The sequence below is a fragment of the Cajanus cajan genome, chromosome 3 (genome assembly GCF_000230855.2).
Source record: "Cajanus cajan strain Asha chromosome 3, NIPB_CcT2T_4, whole genome shotgun sequence".
Classification (NCBI taxonomy): domain Eukaryota; kingdom Viridiplantae; phylum Streptophyta; class Magnoliopsida; order Fabales; family Fabaceae; genus Cajanus; species Cajanus cajan.
In genome coordinates this window covers 19,931,673-19,954,584 of record NC_138519.1, presented here as the reverse complement: position 1 = coordinate 19,954,584, position 22,912 = coordinate 19,931,673, and the positions used below count along the sequence as shown (strand labels likewise).

Below are 22,912 nucleotides of genomic sequence, written 5' to 3'. Positions count from 1 at the left end.
TCTACTGGGGAAGCTTCGAGAGTCAGTCCCATTTAGTGACAGATTATTTTTAACAAATAATAGTTAAAATTACTTCATTACCCCTTGCTGGTATAATAACATGTTTTACCTATTTGGCTTTAAATAACTGTTGTATGTTTAAATTTTTGCAATTGTTTGAAATAAAAACTGCACACAACAGTTCCCTCTATACCCGGGGGCATGAGTGGTAAGCCATAGGGAGTGGATGTTAGTACGGCCGGTTGTCGAATGGGTCTATAGGTGCCCGTAGACCGTTGTCGGAAAGCATCACTCAAGGTGATAACCATGAACTCGAGTCCGACAGTGCGTTGGAGCTTTCCATCGGCTTACGACGAGAGGAATTGGGTCCCTATAATGGGGGCACCTTGGGGGCCTCAGACCGGTGAGAACAGTTAGAACCACCTTGAATATGCACCTTTCTGCAGGAAACCCCTACCTCGTGATTCGCTCGTGACTGTTCGTGGATGAGTGAATTGTTTGTGCATTGTTTATGTGAAATTGTTTGAGCATACATTGCATTTCTTTAAACATACAACATTCCTATTCTTTTAAAATAAAAATAAATAGGAATAAGGATCTTCCATTGCATGGTGTTAACATCTACCTTCATCACATTCATGTAGGTAGTTTCCCTTTTCACCCAAAAAAATACAAAAAACAAAATACCCAAAAAAAAAAAGGGAAAAAAGGGTTATTTATCCAAACCAAGCAATATCATGCATCATCTTAGGGACATCCTAAAAACATGATAATGCTTAGTTGAATAAACACAATGCATGCATATTCATCGCCATCATCTCATATCATGCATTCTTATCAAAGATCATGGGGGGATCTAGGTTTGCATTTCATACATCCCTCCCAATAAATCATTAATAAACATTAATAAAAAGAAAGAAATAATCGATGCGTATGTTCAAGATGGATCGCACGCCATTTGTTATTAAGTGTAAGCCAACAACCGCGCCAAGCGAGCGCACATCAACTCCGTTGTTGGTAATCAAGACGAATAAAGGGGAAGGTCCAACACCATTAAGGATCACTGCTCCAAGACCTTTCCCCTACGAATCAAATAAGGCTGTGCCGTGGATATACGACATCCATTCTTCTGCCTACAACGATATCTCTAACATCGCTGGACTTGGGGGCATGACTAGGAGTGGTAGGATCTACACTCCCGATGATCTGCACGACAAAGCTCCCAAAAATAAAGGAAAAGAAGAAAAGAAAACCGAGGAAAAAGAATCCGAGGAGGAGACAGACGAGCTGTTAAAGTTTATCCGACAGAGCGAGTACTCCATCGTGGATCAACTTCATAGGACGCCTGCAAAGATTACGCTGTTGTCGTTGATCCTAAGTTCCGAACCGCATCGGCAAGCTCTGTCGAAAGTTTTGAACGAGGCATATGTGTCGCACACTATCTCCCAAGACAAGTTTGAGGGGATTGTTAGTCACATCACGGCTAGTGATCACCTCACCTTCACCGATGAAGAAATCCCCGCTGGGGGACCGAATCATAACAAGCCCTTGCACATCTCTGTAAAGTGCAAGGAGTATCACATCACTAAAGTCTTGGTAGATAATGGATCTTCCTTGAATGTGATGCCAAAAAGAACGCTCAAGCAATTGGCAATCAAGGGAGTCCAAATGCGCCCGAGCAACATGATCGTTCGAGCCTTCGATGGTTCTAAAAGAGAAGTGGTGGGAGAGATCAATCTTCCAATCCAAATTGGACCCACTATCTTTAATGTCGAATTCCAAGTGATGGACATTACTCCCGCATACAGCTGTCTCCTCGGCCGACCTTGGATTCATGATGCGAAAGCTGTACCCTCTACGCTCCACCAGAAAGTCAAGTTCATAGTGGGTGACAAACTGGTGACTGTACAAGCTGAAGATGACATACTCATCAGCAAACCATCCACCATACCTTACGTGGATGCAGCGGAGGAAGCTTTAGAAACCGCCTTCCAAGCATTGGAAATCGCCAATGTCGAAACGTTTCCCCGAGAAATGAAGAAGGTAGCCTCCATGTTCACCAAGAACGGATACTTGCCAGGACAAGGATTAGGCAAGGACTCCCAAGGAATCCCGGAGCTACCCATTATCAAGGATAATCCGGGGAAACAAGGGTTAGGATACAACCCTTATAAAGATCAAAGGACGAAGAGAAACCAAGATCCTTCTCGACGTTCTTTAAGCCAGATCTTTAGGAAGGCCGGTTCACAAGCGTTAAGGCCTGTCGTCGTCGTCAAGTGTTTTTCTCCTTCCGATAGGGATGTATAGACCTGATGACTATTAGAGATTACTCATCGGGGACAGCCCGACCCCCGAGCCTCGATAGGGCACATGTTTCCATTATGATTATAATAAAATCATTCTTTATTAATTCTTTATTGCTTCTTTTCTTGCTTGCAATAAAAATTCTAAACCACATTATTTAACCCTGTTTGAATGAACATAAGTGAGGTTAAAATCGTCTTAATAAAAATAAACCCGCATCTTTTTTATGTGGAAGTGTGTGACAACTTGGAGCACCTTTCCTTGGCTTCAATAAGTGCCATCATGGATAAAAAAGAAATCCATTCAGGACAAAAATCCTAAAAATAAAAAGAAAGCTCGGCAGGAAACCCAAAAAGGGGACTGCGCAAAAATAAGAGCAAAAGACCCGCTAGGAATCCCACAAGAGGGTGACCTAGGCAAAAATTAGGGTTACAAAATAATGAACAAAAACAAAAGCCCGCTAAAACTCCACAAATGGGTGTTTTAGGCAAAAGTTAGGGCAATCGAAAAACAGAATAAATCCATGATGGTACCACCCACTGAATTCAACAAAGGGGCTCAAGAAAAGCTATCCAAGTTGTCAAATCACAAATGTTAATAACCAAGACGTGCTTAACTTCATAAGTGTTTAATCAAACAAGCCTAAACACTTAAGCCTACCATTGGCCAAACCATTCTTACAAAATCCATTTTTCAAAAAATAAATAATCCCCTCTAAAACACAAACTTTCGAAAAAAAATATATCCTTTCCTTCTTTTCTCTCTTGTCCCAAATGATTTTTGAATAATCTAGTGGAAACATGGAGATATAGTAGTCAATAGGAGGGTTGACACATCTTCTAAAGGAAAGGAAAATCATTTGGTTGATGACACCAAATCTCAATATAACATGCATCATTCCTCGGTTACAGAAATCGGAAGCACACAGCCCGTCTAGAGGAATGGCAAAAATCCAAACAAAAACGCATCGGTTAATTCTTTTGAAAGTGAATCAAATAGAATTAGGTGCATCATACTGCATACATGCATACAGATGATAGGTGTAATGGAAGATCACTTATTCTCTGTTTATTGAAAAAAACAAAAAAATATAAACTTCAGAAAAACAATACGCCCGTATCATGTTCAGTACGCCCGTACCAAAATTAGGGTTATGAACAAATTTTCAATACAATATGTAACATACTGAAATGAATAACGGCCGTATTGGCAATAACATAAATCCTCCCTCACGTCGATGACAAAATTCCTCCAAGAAGAAGAGGATAGGGGGAGCCATTCATTTTTTCTAAAAAACAACAAATTAATAAAATAATTAAACTTGCATTTTGTGCATCACGCACACATTCAAAGACCTTATCATGAGGCAATTGCATAAAAATAGAAAAAAATAGAAAATTGCTTGTGTATGACAACAGTCAACAAAAGCCGAAAACGAAAAAAGGCAAGGATACAAACAATACTCCTCAGTTTGTACAGAATAATTGAGCCTGGAGAGGCTTGCTGAAAAAATACTTCCTCAGAATAATTAAGCCTGGAGAGGCTTGCAGAAACAATACTCTCTCACCATACAGAATAATTGAGCTTGGAGAGGCTTGCCGAAATAATACTCCTTCAGAATAACTAAGCCTGGAGAGGCTTGCCGAAATAATACTCCTTCAGAATAACTCCCACAAAATAATTGAGCCTGGAGAGGCTCGCCGAAATAATACTCTCTCAGAATAACTGAGCCTGAAGAGGCTTGCCAAAATAATACTCCTCAGAGACATTTCTGTATAGAAAAAGCCGAAATCAACAAAAAAGGCAAAAACACAGAAAAAGCCAAAATCAACAAAAAAGGCAAAAACACAGAAAAAGCCAAAATCAACAAAAAAGGCAAAAACACAGAAAAAGCCAAAATCAACAAAAAGGCAAAATACCAAAAATCCAACAAATTATACAGAATAAATGAGCCTGGAGAGGCTTGCCGAAATAATACTCATACAGAATAATTGAGCCTGGAGAGGCTTGCCGAAATAATACTCTCATCAGAATAATTGAGCCTGGAGAGGCTCGCAGAAATAATACTCCCCAGAGAAACCCCAACTCAAGCTCACGGAACAAATCCCCAGCGAGAGCTATCAAAGCAAGATCGACAAAATTCCCAATGGAAGCACGATCGCCCAAGCAGTATATCTAGTCAAAGGACTTAAAACTTCCTCAGTGGAAGATAGCTCTCCAACTCAGGCGTTGAGTGAGTCTAAGCCTGTAGAGGCTTCCTAAATAATACTCTAGGATACATAAGATCCCCAAATCCCCAGTCGCCTACTCAAGAGGCATTCCTACAAAAAGGAAAAGATCAAAAAGATCAATAATCATTCCCCAAGTGGAATCCGGCTCTTAGCCAATCATTGAACATCAAGATGATCTGCCTAACAGAAGAGGCTAATCACAATCAATGACAAAATCCCCCAGCGGATAACAGCCTACACAGAGGCGACAAAACCAGAAAAACAAAAGAGATACCCGAATAAGGATAACCGGGACACTCCACAACGTCGAAAGGACGACAGCCAAACATAAGCCATCGCTCAACTCAGAGAGAGAGCATCTGTGTCTACACCTCAAGGAGTCAGAAATTCTCCATGGGTACCAACTAAGCAATGCAAGTTGGGGCACAAAAACCTATGAATGACTGCACATCCCCTAGACGGATCCCTGCATTATCCAGCCCTCAGTGGCATCAAAATCAAAAACAATCGTCAAAGCAGCATCGTGGACTGTGGAGACAAAATCAAAATCAACATCCAGAACCCCCAGTGGATAATAGCCTACATAGAGGCTACAAAATCAGAAAATCAAAGAGAGACACCCGAATAAGGATAATCGGGATACTCCACCAACGTCAAAGGACGTCAGCCAAACATAAGGCATCGCTCAATTCAAGAAGAGCATCTGTGTCTACACCCCAAGGAGTCAGAAATTCCCCATGGGTACCAACTATGCAAATGCAAGTTGGGGCACAAGAACCTATGAATGACTGCACATCCCCTAGACGGATCCCTGCGTTATCCAGCCCTCAGTGGCACAAAAATCAAAAAACAATCGTCGAAGCAGCATCGTGGACTGTGGAGACAAAATCATCACAAATCCCTGGAGAGGGTAAACTCGCATTGCCGAAGTGATCAGAAGACACGGACGCAGACCCTGGAGAGGGTAAACTCACACTGCCGAATGTTAAGAGGCAGGGCCTGGAGAGGCGATACTCAACTGCCGAATGTTAAGAGGCAGGGCCTGGAGAGGCGATACTCAACTACCTCATGTTGAGAGGCAGGGCCTGGAGAGGCGGTACTCAACCATCAGCGTCGTCAAAGGCACGTTGGTGTTCAACTTCCGGCTCGGGCGTTGAGTGAAGTTGACCTTGGAGAGGGTAAACTTAGCTGCCTAGGTCGTCAGAAACAACCGAAGCAGAGCCTGGAGAGGCAGTACTCAATCATCGGTGATGTTAACACTGGTGTCTAGCTTCCGGCTCGGGCGTCGAGTGAGGCTAGGCCTGGAGAGGCGGTACTCAACCATCAGCGTCGTCAAAGGCACGTTGGTGTTCAACTTCCAGCTCGGGCGTCGAGTGAATTTGACCCTGGAGAGGGTAAACTTAGCTGCCTAGGTCGTCAGAAACAACCGAAGCAGAGCCTGGAGAGGCGGTACTCAATCATCAGTGATGTTAACACTGGTGTCCAGCTTCCGGCTCGGGCGTCGAGTGAGGCTAGGCCTGGAGAGGCGGTACTCAACCATCAGCGTCGTCAGAGGCACGTTGGTGTTCAACTTCCGGCTCGGGCGTCGAGTGAAGTTGACCCTGGAGAGGGTAAACTTAGCTACCGAGGTTGTCAGAAGCGCCGAGGTATGCAACAACCTGGAGAGGCTACTCAACAATTTTCCACCGGAAGACGCTACAAGTCAGAAGGTTGGCACATCACCCGGACAATTGGGTCAACTCCTTTACTTGTCAGCCGGTACACTAAAAGGCCGTCCGACTAAGTAAAGGGGGGGCAGCTGTAGACCCCTAAAATTGTCCGGGTCAGAAATAAGACTCGAAGACTCTCAAAGATCAAAGGAAAGTCACCCGGAAGGACTCCTGGAAGACCCTGGAAGACCCTAGGATGACAATCTGTAGGTTTAGAGGTCTTAGAGTAGCAAAAAATAAGAAAGTGGAGGGAATGAAGCCCAATACGGCCTCCCAGAAGTTCAATACGGCCGTATTGAAGTTTCTGAGCTTCAATACGGCTGCATTGAACTCAATACGGCTGCACTGAACTTTAATACGGCCGTATTGAGGTTTTTGAACTCAATACGGCTGCACTGAACTTCAATACGGCCGTATTGAGGTTTTTTGAACTTCAATACGGCCGTATTGAATTCAATACGGCCGTATTGTAGTTCAAAATTTCAATGTTGACCGTATTGACCCCCAGAGACCGTATTGAGCCTTTTCCCTATAAATATGACGTCAATGGGACGTCATTTCACACTTTCACACTGAGTTTTAACCCTCTTCTTGAGTATTCTGGGTTTTTTTGAGCAGTGCTCTGCCTAGAAATCACTCGGAGAGTTGATCCGACGAAGTTCTTGAGTCACGAGCCATTTGCTTGAGTCTCGAACCTAGTCGAAGGGAAATCCTTCGGATTTCCATAGTTAAAATTTTATAGGAGGGAGCGAGCGGTCTTGTAGAGGGAGGGAACGCCAAAACGCTTCCCAATTTCTGTCAAGATATATAAGAAAGCACGCTTCAAAGGTTTATCTCTTTAAAGTCCCTTCTTTTACCGCTTTCTGTGTGTACATATTTAAACTGTCATCATGTAGATAGTTAATTTATAATTGCTTAGAATAAATAGGGGTAATTTAGTAATTTCGCACTATTATTTTTAAATAATCTGTCATAGGGAACCCGAAAGGGGCGCTGTGGGGTGCTAACACCTTCCCCACGCGTAACCGACTCCCTTACCCGACTCTGGTTGTCATGGCCGAAGTCGATTTTTGAATCGATTGCCTTAAACTTCTTTTTCCAATGTTTTGAGTAAAACATTGGTGGCGACTCCACGAACCCTTCCTTTTTATGAAAACCGCTAATCCATGGAGGGTCCCGCTTGGGATTAACATGGATTGGTGAGCCTTTTAATAAAATTGCTCGTTTGACAAGGTCTCAGTTTGAGAATAAGTCATTCTAGCAATCCATATTTTTAAACAAATAAAAGAGTCCAACCATCCTTCGCGAATGCCGAAAGCCCGTTTCGAGCCGGTGGCGACAGTAAGCAATTTGTTGCACCACAACCTTGATGTCATGCACATTGAAAAAAATGTCTGTGACAATGTAATTTTTACGTTGTTGAATGACTCAAAAAAATCAAAAGACCACTTAAATGCACGAAAAGACTTACAAGAGTGGGGTATTAGATCTGATCTTTGGCCTCAACAAAATGGTAGATATCTTCCTGCTATATATACATTGACAAATGCAAATAAGGATATATTTCTCAAAACTTTAAAGAATGTTACTGTTCCAGATGGCTACTCAAGTAACATTAGCAGATGCATTGATGTCAATCAGCGTAAACTTGGAGGATTGAAAAGTCATGACTCACATGTTTTGATGGAACAACTTTTACCTTTAGCAATGAGAAAGACACTCCCTAAGCAAGTCTGTTCTATTTTGATTGATTTGTGTTCATTTTTTAAACAATTGTGTAATAAAGTATTAAAAGTTGATGAACTTGACCAACTACAGAGTAGAGTTGTTCTCACATTATGTCACATGGAAATGTTATTTCCACCTTCATTTTTTACAGTCATGGTTCATTTGATTGTGCACTTAGTTGAAGATGCCAAGCATGGAGGACCCGTCCAATATCGATGGATGTATCCCATTGAGAGATACTTAGGAAAATTAAAGTCTTATGTTCGTAACAAGGCTCAGCCAGAAGGCTCAATAGCTGAATGCTACATGGCTGAAGAGGCTTTGACTTTTTGCTCTAGATATTTAGATGGAATTGAGACTATATTCAATCGATTAGGTCGTGTTAATGATTGTAGACCCCTAAAATTGTCCGGGTCGGAAATAAAGCTTGAAGACTCTCGAAGACTGAAGGATAATCAGCCAGAAGGACTCCTCGAAGGCCCTAGGAGGGTTCTCTGTAGGTCCAGAGGTCTTAGAATAGCTCAAAATAAAGAAGTGGAGGGAAAAAGCCCAATACGGCCGTACTGAACTCAATACGGCCGTATTGAAGCTTCAATACGGCCATACTGAAGTCAGTACGACCGTATTGACACTTCAATACGACCGCTGCGAACTCAATACGGGCGTATTGAAATTTCTGGCTTTCAATACGACCGTATTGAACTCCAATACGACCGTATTGAAGTTCAAAAATTTCAATACGGCCGTATTGGCCCTGTAGGCCGTATTGCGCCTATTCCCTATAAATATGACGTCAATTGGACGTCATTACACACTTTTGAACATAGTTTGAACCCTCTCCTTGAGTATTCTGGGGTTTTTTGAGCAGTGTTCTGCCCTAGAAATCACTCGGAGAGTTGATCCGACGAAGTTCTTGAGCCCCGAGCCATTTTGCTTGAGGATCGAACCTAGTCGAGGGGAAATCTCTTTGATTCCCTTAGTTAAAATTTTGTTCTAGGAGAGCGAGGAGCGGACTTGTAGAGCGAGGGAATGCCAAAACGCTTCCCAGTTCATTTTTTATAAAAAGCACGCTTCAAGAGGTTTCCCTTCAATCCTTCCTTTTACTGCTTTCTGTGTGCATATTTAAACTGTCATCATGTAGATAGTCAATTCATAATTGTTTAGAATAAATAGGGGTAATTTAGTAATTTTACGCTGTTATTTTAGAAAATAATCTGTCATAGGGAACCCGAAAGGGGCGCTGTGGGGTGCTAACACCTTCCCCACGCGTAACCGACTCCCTTACCCAACTCTGGTTGTAGTGGCCAAAGTTGATTTTTAAATCAATTGCCTTATCCCTTTTTCCAATGTTTTGAGTAAAACATTGGTGGCGACTCCACGAACCCTCCTTTTATGAAAATCTCTAATCCATGGAGGGTCCCGCTTGGGATTAATATGGATTAGTGAGCCTTTTAATAAAATTGCTCGTTTGACGAGGTCTCAGTTTGAGAATAAGTCATTCTAGCAATCCACTATTTTTAAACAAATACACGAGTCCAACCATCCTTCGCGAATGCCGAAAGCCCGTTTCGGGCCGGTGGCGACAGATGGCGACTCCACTGGGGAAGCCTCGAGAGTCAGTCCCATTTAGTGACAGATTATTTTTAACAAATAATAGTTAAAATTACTTCATTACCCCTCACTTGTATGATAACATGTTTATCTATTTGGCTTTAATAACTGTTGTATTTTTAAATTTACGCAATTGTTTGAAATAAAAACTGCACACAAACCTTTGCACACAACAGTTCCCTCTATACCCGGGGGCATGAGTGATTAACCATAGGGAGTGGATGTTAGTACGGCCGGTTGTCGAATGGGTCTATAGGTGCCCGTAGACCGTTGTCGGAAAACATCACTCAAGGTGATAACCATGAACTTAAGTCCGACGGTGCGTTGGAACTTTCCATCGACCCACGACGAGAGGAATTGGGTCCCTATAATGGGGGCACCTTGGGGGCCTTTGACCAAGTGAGAACAGTTAGATCCTCCTTGAATATGCACTTTTCTGCAGGAGACCCCTACCTCGTAATTCGCTCGTGACTGTTCGTGGATGAGTGAATTGTTTGTACATTCGTTATGTGACATTGTTTGTGCATTAATAAATAACCTCGTGATAAGGTCTAAAAATAATCCCCATGCATAAAAAACCATGACATGAGAGGAAAGACCATGTGTGAAAATATAATAAAAGTGAGGAGCATGTACATCATTACCAATAAGACATCATGCATCCTCATGAAAACATACATTTTAGGATCACCAATACCTCTTGACATGAGTGAAAGAGACCCATGACTATAGAGATTCTCCGTTGGGGAGAAATCATAGATAAAGAAGGGTGGTAAACTTCCGTCTTAAAAAGGCAGCGCCTTAAAGATGGAGGTTTATCAAGCTCGTGTTAAAGAGTGTATTCATTCCATAAAATAAACTAACTAAACATTCATTTTAGAAAGTGGCTGGTCATCTCTCTATCCTTACGCGCGCACGGAAAATCAAGAAAATGGAAGTGCTAGAGGAACAAAATAAGAAGCTCACAACCGAGCTCTCTCAGCTCAACAAGAAAATGGACGCGTTGGAGGAACGAAATAAGGAGCTTACAGCCGAGCTCTCACAGCTCAAAGAGCAAATGGCGCAAATGATGGAACTCATGAGTCACCACAACATACAAGGGGCTGAGCACAGTGACCATGAGTCCCATCATGTTGAAGGAAAAGTGGAACAAGAGCTGAAAAGTGGGAAGCTAGTTAAACCTTCCCAATCATTTAAAGCTAAGAAGACCTTTGGGAAGAAGAAGGAAGGAGGAGTCAATGCTATAACCATTTCCTCATCTTCTTCCACTTCGAAGTCAGGAAAATCGCAATTCAACCCTGTGAGGAAGTTTGATAAACTTCCGACCACATATAACGATCTCCTGCCGAAGCTAGTGGAAGCACGTCTTCTAGCTTACGTTCCACCAAGGAAGATGGATCCACCTTATCCCGAGTGGTACAAACCACAAGATAAATGCCTATACCACTCGGGGGCATCAGGGCATTCAACAGAGAACTGTCTAGCTCTCAAACACAAGGTCCAAAGCCTTATTGATGCCGGGTGGATCACTTTTGATTCAACAGCGCCCGACGTGAGTAAGAATCTTCGGCCAAAGCAGGAATAGAGAGAAGAACAAGCCACGATAGGGCCCCTTCATATTTTTTAGGGACTCATGATCAGTACCCGAGATCATGAGGACCTTTTCATGTAAATAAGGGTTTTGTACAGTTTTATATACATACATCAATAAAGAGGCATTTTCACATTACTCTCTTTTTGTTCTTTTCTCTCTTTCCTCATTAACATTAATAATTCTAAACCTAAATAGAACCAATAAAATAATTATGTCTGTAATTGTTCGCTCTGACCGGGATCCGAAGGTGAAAGGGTTGAGTTGGACAGTGATGAGGAGACCATTTCTCCGGATCTGCAAAGATTGCTAGATTAGGAAGCTCGTCAAGAGAAATTGGAAATTGTGAATTTGGGGCATGGCCGAAAGATATAAGAGGTCAACATGGGGACCCATATCAGTGATGAAATAAGGACACATGTTTCCGCTATGATTATAATAAAATCATTCTTCATTGCTTCTTTTCTTGCTTATAATAAAATTCTAAACCACATTATTTTTAACCCTGTTTGAATAAACATGAATGAGGTTAAAATCATCTTAATGATAATAAACCCACATCATTTTTATGTGGATGTGTGTGTGACAACTTGGAGCACCTTTTCTTGGCATCAATAAGTGCCATCATGGATAAAAGAAATCCTAAAGATAATAAGCTCGGCAGGAAACCCAAAAAGGGGACTGCGCAAAAATAAGAGCAAAAGACCCGCTAGGAATCCCACGAAAGGGTGACCTAGGCAAAAGATAGGGTTACAAAAATAAACAAAAACAAAGGTCCGCTAAAACGCCACAAAAGGGTGTTTTAGGCAAAAATAAGGACAATTAAAAAACAAAAGAAATCCATGATGGTACCATGAACCAAATTCAAAAAGAAAGGTTCAAGGGAAGCTATCCAAGTTGTCGAATCACAACACGATTTTTTAACTTCATAAGTGTTTAATCAAACAAGCCTAAACACTTAAGCCTACCTTGGCCACCCATTCTTACAAAAACCATTTTTGAAAAAATAAATCCCCTCTAAAACACAAACTTCAGAATAAAAATATCTTTCTTTTCTTTTCTCTCTTGTCCCAAAAGGATTTTAGGATAATCTAGTGGAAGCACGGAGAAATAAATCATCACTGATAATGGATCTAATCTGAATAATAAAATGGTGGAAGAACTGTGCCAAGAATTCAAGATCCAACACCACAACTCTTCCCCATATCGGCCAAAGATGAATGGGGCAGTCGAGGCAACCAATAAGAACATCAAAAAAAAAATATATGGTGCAAAAGACGGTTGTCTCATTTAAAGACTGACACGAGATGTTACCCTTCGCTCCTCATGGCTATAGGACTTCAGTACGTCCATTTACAGGAGCTACTCCATTCTCACTCGTTTATGGGGTGGAGGCAGTTCTACCCATCGAAGTCGAGCTATTCTATCTAAGGGTAATCATGGAAACAAAACTTTCCGAGGCAGAATGGGTTCAAAGCCAATATGACCAGTTGAACCCTATCAAAAAGAAACGGCTGAACACCATATGCCATGGTCAAGCCTATCAGAGGAAGATCAAAAAGGCTTTTGACAAGAAAGTCCACCCTCGAGTCTACCATGAGGGAGAGTTGGTAATGAAGAAATTGCTACCAACTCAAAAGGACAAAATCGGAAAGTGCGCCCCAAATCACGGAGGACCATACGTGGTAAAACGAGCCTTCTCAGGAGGAGCATTGATCTTCACAGACATGGATGGAGAAGAACTTCGATACCCAGTCAACATTGACGTGGTAAAGAAGTACTATGCTTGAAGACGTTGCTTGCATAGGCCCGCTAGGATGAAAACCCAAAAAGGGCGTCCTAGGCAAAAGTTAGGGCAAAATAAAAAGCCTGCCAGTACAAGGGTACTAGGCAAAACAAAGGCAAATTTACCCCGTTAGGATACGTCCTAAGCAAAAGTTAGGGGCAAAAGAATAAGATATAAAAACAAAGCCAGCAACGATCACTTGAACCGAAAACCGAAAGGCGGTTCAAGTGATAATCTTCTAGAAGCAAGCGTCTTGCAGTATCTACACTCCTGGCTCAGGCATCTCACCCGAAACAACTAGGGAAACGGGAAGAGCAGCAATTACAGATATAATTGTTAAGCCCAATGTATATAGCCTACCCTGGCCAGCCATTCTTCAGAAATTTCCTTCTGTATATCTTTCTGTAAAAACATTTGTGAATATCAATAAAATATCCATTTGTTTCTTTTCTTTCTTGACCTTGTGATTATGCCTTTAAATTGATGTTTCTAAAAATTGTACGAAACTCTTAATAATCGGTCAATAAAAGAAAATTGGAGGGGTTCCTGTAAAATCCATAATCTCCTGCATAAAGGCTCACAAAAATACTCCCTCGCGTCAAGAGAAAGTCCTCCAAGAAGAAGAGGATAGGGAGAGCCACTCACTTTTCTAAATAAATGAACAAAAATAAAAAATTGTATTGCATTTGTGCATCACACACACATTAGTTGCACATTCAAAGACCTTATCATGAGGCAACCGCATAAAATAGAAAAATAGAAAATTGCTTGTGTATGACAGCAGCAAGCAAAATACAAAGATTCAGAAAATCAACAGCATCATACAGAATAACTGAGCCTGGAGAGGCTTGTCGAAATAATACTCTTTCAGAATAACTGAGCCTGGAGAGGCTCGCCGAAATAATACTCTCTCAAAATAACTGAGCCTGAAGAGGCTCGCCGAAATAATACTCTCAGAATAATTGAGCCTGGAGAGGCTTGCTGAAATAATACTCTTTCAGAATAATTGAGCCTGGAGAGGCTTGCAGAAATAATACTTACTCAGAATAACTAAAGCCTGGAGAGGCTTGCAGAAATAATACTCCCCCAACTGTACAGAGTAGCTGAGCCTGGAGAGGCTCGCAGAAATAATACTCCCCAGAGGGAACCTCAACTCATGCTCTTGGATTCAAAATCCCCAGCAAGAGCTATCAAAGCAAAATCGACGCAATCCCCAATGGAAGTGCGATCATCCAAACAGTATATACAAGTCAAAGGACTTAACACTTCCTCAGTGGAAGATAGCTCTCCGACTCAAAGCGCTGAGTGAGGCTAAGCCTGCAGAGGCTTCCTAAATAATACTCTGGGATACATAAGATCCCTCATTCCCCAATCGCCTACTCCGAGGCATCCCTGCAAAAGGAGAAAAATCAAAAAAATATCAATAAATATTCCCCAAGCGGAATCCGGCACTCAGCCGAACACTGAACCCCAATTCCTCAGTCGCCTACATAAGAGGCACTCCTTCAAAAGGAAAAATCATAAAAAGATCAATAATCATTCCCCAAGCGGAATCCGGCTCTCAGCCTATCATTGAACATCAAGATGATCTGCCTAACAGAAGAGGCCAATCACAACCAATGACAAAATCCCCTAGCGGATAACAGCCTACACAGAGGCAACAAAATCCAAAAATCAAAAAGAGTTACCCGAATAAGGATAACCGGGATACTCCACCAACGTCAAAGGACGTCAGCCAAACATAAGGCATCGCTCAATTCAAGAAGAGCATCTGTGTCTACACCCCAAGGAGTCAGAAATTCCCCAAGGGTACCAACAATGCAATGCAAGTTGGGGCACAGGAACCTGTGAATGACTGCACATCCCCTAGACGGATCCCTGCGTTATCCAGCCCTTAGTGGCACAAAATCAAAAAACAACCGTCGAAGCAGCATCGTGGACTGTGGAGACAAAATCATCACAAATCCCTGGAAAGGAGATATTCACGCTACCCCGTCGTCACAAACACGGAGGTATGCAGCTTCCGGCTCGGACAATGAGCGAAGCTATCTCTGGAAAAGGGGTACTCACCGCTTACCGTTGTCATAAGGGTACTTAGCTTCCGGCTCGAACAAAGAGTGAAGTTAAGCCTGGAGAGACGGTACTTACAGCTTCCAGCTTGGGCAACAAGCAAAGCAAGGCCTGGAGAGGCAAAACTCACACTGCTTACCGTTGTCACAAGGGTACTTAGCTTCCGGCTCGAACAAAGAGTGAAGTTAAGCCTGGAGAGACGGTACTCACAGCTTCCAGCTTGGGCAACAAGCAAAGCAAGGCCTGGAGAGGCAAAACTCACACTGCTTACCGTTGTCACAAGGGTACTTAGCTTCCGGCTCGAACAAAGAGTGAAGTTAAGCCTGGAGAGACGGTACTCACAGCTTCCAGCTTGGGCAACAAGCAAAGCAAGGCCTGGAGAGGCAAAACTCACACTGCTTACCGTTGTCACAAGGGTACTTAGCTTCCGGCTCGAACAAAGAGTGAAGTTAAGCCTGGAGAGACGGTACTCACAGCTTCCAGCTTGGGCAACAAGCAAAGCAAGGCCTGGAGAGGCAAAACTCACACTGCTTACCGTTGTCGCAAGGGTACTTAGCTTCCGGCTCGAACAAAGAGTGAAGTTAAGCCTGGAGAGACGGTACTCACAGCTTCCAGCTTGGGCAACAAGCAAAGCAAGGCCTGGAGAGGCAAAACTCATACTGCTTACCGTCGTCACAAAGGTGCTTAGCTTCCGGCTCGAACAAAGAGTGAAGTTAAGCCTGGAGAGACGGTACTCACAGCTTCCAGCTTGGGCAACAAGCAAAGCAAGGCCTGGAGAGGCAAAACTCACACTGCTCACCGTCGTCGTAAAGGTGCTTGGTTTCCGGCTCGAACAAAGAGTGAAGCTAAGCCTGGAGAGGCGGTACTCAACCATCAGCGTCATCAGAGGCGCGTTGATGTCCAACTTCCGGCTCGGGCGTCGAGTGAAGTTGGCCTTGGAGAAGGTAAACTCAGCTACCGAGGATGTCAAAAGCGCCGAGGTATGCACCTACCTGGAGAGGCTACTCAACATTTTCCCACCGGAAGACGCTACAAGTCAGAAGGTCGGCACAATACCCGGACAATTGGGTCAACTCCTTTACTTGTCAGCCGGTATACCAAAAGGCCGTCCGACTAAGTAAAGGGGGGGCAGCTGTAGACCCCTAAAATTGTCCGGGTCGGAAATAAAGCTTGAAGACTCTCGAAGACTGAAGGATAATCAGCCAGAAGGACTCCTCGAAGGCCCTAGGAGGGTTCTCTGTAGGTCCAGAGGTCTTAGAATAGCTCAAAATAAAGAAGTGGAGGGAAAAAGCCCAATACGGCCGTACTGAACTCAATACGGCCGTATTGAAGCTTCAATACGGCCATACTGAAGTCAGTACGACCGTATTGACACTTCAATACGACCGCTGCGAACTCAATACGGGCGTATTGAAATTTCTGGCTTTCAATACGACCGTATTGAACTCCAATACGACCGTATTGAAGTTCAAAAATTTCAATACGGCCGTATTGGCCCTGTAGGCCGTATTGCGCCTATTCCCTATAAATATGACGTCAATTGGACGTCATTACACACTTTTGAACATAGTTTGAACCCTCTCCTTGAGTATTCTGGGGTTTTTTGAGCAGTGTTCTGCCCTAGAAATCACTCGGAGAGTTGATCCGACGAAGTTCTTGAGCCCCGAGCCATTTTGCTTGAGGATCGAACCTAGTCGAGGGGAAATCTCTTTGATTCCCTTAGTTAAAATTTTGTTCTAGGAGAGCGAGGAGCGGACTTGTAGAGCGAGGGAATGCCAAAACGCTTCCCAGTTCATTTTTTATAAAAAGCACGCTTCAAGAGGTTTCCCTTCAATCCTTCCTTTTACTGCTTTCTGTGTGCATATTTAAACTGTCATCATGTAGATAGTCAATTCATAATTGTTTAGAATAAATAGGGGTAATTTAGTAATTTTACGCTGTTATTTTAGAAAATAATCTGTCATAGGGAACCCGAAAGGGGCGCTGTGGGGTGCTAACACCTTCCCCACGCGTAACCGACTCCCTTACCCAACTCTGGTTGTAGTGGCCAAAGTTGATTTTTAAATCAATTGCCTTATCCCTTTTTCCAATGTTTTGAGTAAAACATTGGTGGCGACTCCACGAACCCTCCTTTTATGAAAATCTCTAATCCATGGAGGGTCCCGCTTGGGATTAATATGGATTAGTGAGCCTTTTAATAAAATTGCTCGTTTGACGAGGTCTCAGTTTGAGAATAAGTCATTCTAGCAATCCACTATTTTTAAACAAATACACGAGTCCAACCATCCTTCGCGAATGCCGAAAGCCCGTTTCGGGCCGGTGGCGACAATGATGAGCCTGATAATGCTTCATCGAGTCAAAGCACTTTGTTTCCACCTATTGGAAAACCAGTTGGGGGTTATAAATACTTCAATTTATCTACAAAGGAAAAGTTACAAGCACATCGTCATGTGTTGACCAATTGTGCCCAAGTTGAGCCTTTTCTTTTGTAAGTACTCTAACTTTATAATTTGTTATGACTGGTCTTTACTTAATCATTAACTTATAATTACTTCCCCATATTTCACATAGGGAATATAGAGACATTCTTCGAAAACAAATGAGAAGCCGTACAAGATCATCCTCTATAATTGACAAGATGGTTCATAGGGAATTTGTAGAGTGGTTTTCACGTCGTGTATGTATATTTACATGATTCAAGTTTTTATTTTAAATTTATATATATTTTTATGACATTTTATTTATTTATTTTTAGATAAGAAATGACTCGAATGGATCCTATTCAGATGAATTAAAGTTCTTAGCTATGGGTCCAATTGATTGTGCAAAGCGCTTTAGTGCATACAATGTTAATGGGTTTAAGTTTCGTACATTGGAGAGAGATGAAGGACTTAAAACACAAAATAGTGGAATATTTGGTACATTTGGAACAAGGAGCTATGCAAGTAGTAGCGACAATCAAATGCAATTTGGGGGAGTGCCTTATTATGGGAAATTGATAGACATAATTGAGATAAACTATCATGGTCGATTCTCGGTTACTTTGTTCAAATGTATGTGGGCTAATACAACCATTTCTAGAGGGATTGTGACTGATGAATTGGGATTTACATCTGTAAATTTTGCACGCTTGATACACACTGATGATAATGTTGATGATGAGCCATACATTCAAGCTACAGAAGCTCAAATGGTTTATTATGTTGAGGATGAATTAGATAAAAATTGGAGTATACCCATGCATCTAAAGCCACGAGACTTATATGACATGGGTGAAGATGATGGTGACACTTTTCATGAATGTGAGCCATTTGAACAACAAAATTTGGAAAATTTATTTCCAGATGGGGAAGAAAATATACCACTAACAAGGTTTTATTTTTAATTGTTATTTTATACACTATTTGTGTTCTAATTATCTTCCATATTATTCTTTTGAGCATTATATTAACTAATTACTATATTCTATTAACAAGGATTTGTATTAAATAATGCTATTGTTTTCAGGATACCTGAAGATGAAGGAAATTTTCACCAAGAAGACTAGTGCAACAACACATAAGACTCAAAATGATACTATTGCCCAAGTTTCAGCCACTCCTCGCAATAGAAGTACTCAAACTTCATCTACACATGTAGTGAATCATAGAACAATTTATCATATTACTAATGAATATAATATGCTTTTTGTTAGGAATCTTGAAGATGAAATTTCCCATGCCAACAAAGTCTAACTCAGCTCCTCAAATGCATGCTCATAATACACAAGCTAATGATCAGCCACCACGACCACTTGCACCTCAATCTAGTACAATACATCAACATGCATCTCAACATAATAAGATGTTTCTAATTGCATGAAAATTCTTCTATAATTGCATTAGCTATTGAAATTATCTTATTTCACCTGTATTGATCTATTTAATTGTACTGATCTATTTAATTGTCAGCCCCTCAAGTGCATACTTATCCTATAGAGGGGAATAATCGGCCTCCACCCTTAGTTACCTCTCAATCTAATATAATACTTCCTACATCCCAACCTAGTAAGATGTCTTCACTTACATGTTAATTTGGTATTCTTCCATCACTTGCATTATTTGTATGGACTATATTTATTATTTGACTTGTTTTTAACTTTTAGGAACACTAAAGAAGAGGTTATTTTCCACCAGCAAGTCTAACTCTGCACTTGATCAACTGAATATTCAACCTCAATTTTCATCTCAATTTAATATTCAGCCTACACATGATTCTGCACATGAAGCTACACCAGAGATACAATCTGAAAGTGAAGAGGAAGAAATTGAGATGCAAACAAAACAATCAAAGCATGTTTCACGTAAAAGGTCATGGCTTGTTGATGTGATTGGTAAGTTTGAATTTAGTAATATTTTGCTAATTACTTAAGTTTTATTTTTCTTTTAGACTTTTTATGAGTAGTTTTCCATCTTATAAAATATTTGTTTTCCATTACCTCATAATATATGTGATACTTGGACAGATGATCAGGGCACGAAATGTAAAAAACAATTAACAGTCAATGATGTTTGGTTTTTATCTACAACTGAAAGGATTGTTGTGAATTGGAATACTGAGGACCAACCCATTGACAATGCTGGAGCATTGTTGAATAGGTTTCTAGGTCGTGTTGCGAGAAATGTCAATGCATTTCCTATTAGCTATCAAAGTTGGAGGAAGATTCCTAGAGATTACAAAGAAGATGTACTTATGAACACCATTCAAGTAAGTGATGTGTGCATGTTATCTATTTTACAATTTCAATTAATTTAAAATTATTATTAACTTTAGTTGTACAATAATTTGAAGGCTAAATTTGAAGTTGACTCTGATGCTCACATAAAATATATCTTTAAGTCACTTAACACAAAATGGAGTGAGTATAGACAACAATTATGGAAACAAAGGAATGATGGAACACGTAATAGAGATGAATTAATTGCAATGGGTCCAGAAGGAGTAAATAGAGACCATTGGGCTTCTTTTGTTGACTATCGTTTAAATTCAAGAACAAAGGTAATAAATTATAACTTTTTTTATTAATATTTATGTACTTGGACTTAATTCATCTTTTAATTGTTAGGAAATTTCTGAAAAAAATAAAGATAATAGAAAGAGACAAACACTTCATCACACTGGTGGATCCAAGAGTATTGCACGCAAGAAAGATGAGATGGTAATCTAACACTTTCAATAAAAAAAATTAATTATGCTTTGGTTATGACGTATACACTTCATATATATATATATATATATATATATATATATATATATATATATACATTTTGTTTTTAATTTTCTTATAGGAACAAGAATTCGGTCGCAAAGTTAGTAGGGGAGAAGTATGGATAGCAACACATAAGCATGCTAATGGAGATTTTGTGAATGTTGAAGCAAAAGAAATTAGTGTAAGTATACATTTGATAAATATTATAGTGCACAACCAATTTTATTTTTACCTTAATTGGCTATTTCGTTTGTTGTTTATAGGAAAAAATTCAAGCATATGAATCAAATACATCATCTCTTTCACAAGACATATCAACTCAAGATTCTCTAGCTCACGCACTAGGAAGTCAAGAACATTGTGGGCGTGTTCGAGGAATGGGATTGGGACCTTGCCCCTCTCGCGTATTTGGGTACACTAGGCATTCATATAGTGGGGTGTCTTCATCTTCTCCTTCTTACAGAGAATTGAAAAATCAGGTTATTGTGGTTCACATTTTTTATGTAATGATTTAGTGATATTTACATTAATTGGATCTGAATAGTCTTGTGGATTTTATTCTCTAATTAGTATTTAGTATTATTATCAATTGTTGGTTAACTTAACTACGTGGTTGATGGTATTTCTATTTTTCTGCATGTTTTTTTAGAGTTTAGCTTAAGTAGGTGGTTGTTGGTTAGCTTATCTAATTAATGTTTAGGGTGGCTAAATTATCTTAAATTAATAAGTGTATGAGTGTAATGATTTGTGATGATGTAGTTGCATAGAATTAAAATAGTTTTGACCTTCGTTATTTTATTTTATTCTGACTCAATTGAGTTAACTCGTGTTCATGTTATGTGTGTAGTAACTAGTGAGTACATATGTTCCGTTAAGTCACAACACATTGTCTTTCTATCTTTTATTATTTTTTCATTGTTGCTTTGCTGGTGAGTCTTGTGTAGTATGAACCTAGAACTCCATAAGTTGAACTCATCTTAAAACCACTTAACTGCTAAACTTGTGAAATATTTGGTTGAGTTAAGACGGAAAGGAATGAAATGCTTATTTTTTTGTTTTTAAGACCCCTTTAAGATATTTGTTGCTTATTTTTCCATATAAACTATAGATAACCACATTCAGTTGAATTTCCAAAATTCCCTAAATTAAGCATCCATGGAGCTTTTTCCAAGTCTAGTAATGATGTTTGTTCTTGTTCTATACTTTGAATCACTTCCTAGTGGATAAAAAATGGTTGAGTTTGTTTAATTTGGTGTATTAATTATAACAAGGTGAGGTAAGGTTAATGTTGACTTAATTGAATCATTCTAGTATTATATTGAATAATTAAGACCAATTAAAAATGTTACTAATCTCTTTGTGCAGGTTAGACTAATTTATTTAAAGTGGTATTTCAATACAGGTGACTGCGTTGAAATCACAATTGGATGAACAAAATAGAACATTGATCGAACAAAATAAAAAATTTGAAGAACGAGATAAAAGATTTGAGGCAATGATGAACTTTTTTGCTCAAAACTATCAAGGCCAATTACCTTTTGACTCGTCTATGTTCAATAATTCACCGGTAGTGTTTCAAAATAAAAACTTTTTTAATATCTAATATTGTATATTTTGTGTTTCTAATTATGATTTATGCTTATATTGTAGGTTTCTGATCAAGGAAGTGTGCCAACAAATGAAACAAATTTTCAACATGAAGTGGGGCGTGGGTGATAGCTTAAAAGCACATTAATTAATTTGTAGTTGATTTGTGCTTCATTTTTAGAAGATAAAAACTTCGTGCTAGTTTATTTTGAGTAATATATATGTTGTTTCAACTTTTCTTCTTTTAGGAGTGACTTCATGAGAATACCCCCTTATTACTACTATGCTACATTGTGTTAATTTTAAGTTTCTTATTTTATAGACTCAGTACGTTATGGTATAAATATAAATTTAGTTTATATTTATAACTTGCAAATTCATTTTTGACTTGATTTACATGCTTTATTAAGAAAACTAAGGTCTTCTAAAAACTAGTATTATATATATATATATGTGTGTGTGTGTGTGTGTGTGTGTGTGTGTGAGTGTGTGTATACATGTATACACAACAAATAAAAACAATAATTTGAGAATAATAGTGGTTCAAAAATTTATCGACTTACAAGATTAAGAAATAAATGTTAAAATAAAAATGATAATGATGAGGTTAAATAACTCATTTCACAAATATTTTATAGTAATTAACCTTTAACAATTATTGGGAGTTAAAAACTACAAACAAGTGCAACACCATGTTAAGATTATTGATCTTTATTATTTAATAGAAAATCATCTAATAAGGTTTACTACGAGAAATTAACTGGGGTTTTAAAACCCCAGGCAATCATTTGGGAATTTGAAATGGCTAGCAATTAACCGGGGTTTTTAAAACTGCTGGTAATTAATTGCGATTTTAAAACCTTGGGTAACTAACCAGGGTTTAAAAACCTCTGATAATTAACTGGAGTTTTAAAACCTCTGGTAATTAATCGGGGTTACAAAATCGCCGGGAACGTGTGAATTTACCCAGGGTTCACTAAAACCGCTGGTAACACGTTACCGACGATCAATTTGGCTGCGGAAAGTGCAACCGCGGGTAACGTCATT

General features: G+C 40.0%; 1 protein-coding gene across 1 annotated transcript in view; it reads left to right on the top strand.

Annotated features, from left to right (window-relative positions):
- LOC109800403 (uncharacterized) overlaps positions 1–22,192 on the top strand; it is a 29,796-nt gene extending 7,604 nt beyond the window's left edge. The window contains exons 4-13 of the mRNA XM_083070646.1: positions 18,538–18,642; positions 18,725–19,076; positions 19,175–19,402; positions 19,535–19,776; positions 19,861–20,067; positions 20,135–20,227; positions 20,358–20,459; positions 20,542–20,757; positions 21,681–21,845; positions 21,929–22,192. Of these exons, the coding sequence (XP_082926772.1) occupies positions 19,342–19,402; positions 19,535–19,776; positions 19,861–20,067; positions 20,135–20,227; positions 20,358–20,459; positions 20,542–20,757; positions 21,681–21,845; positions 21,929–21,994 (1,152 nt within the window). The 5' untranslated portion in view covers positions 18,538–18,642; positions 18,725–19,076; positions 19,175–19,341 and the 3' untranslated portion in view covers positions 21,995–22,192. The remainder of the gene's footprint in view (positions 1–18,537; positions 18,643–18,724; positions 19,077–19,174; positions 19,403–19,534; positions 19,777–19,860; positions 20,068–20,134; positions 20,228–20,357; positions 20,460–20,541; positions 20,758–21,680; positions 21,846–21,928) is intronic.
- The last annotated feature ends 720 nt before the right edge of the window (positions 22,193–22,912 follow it).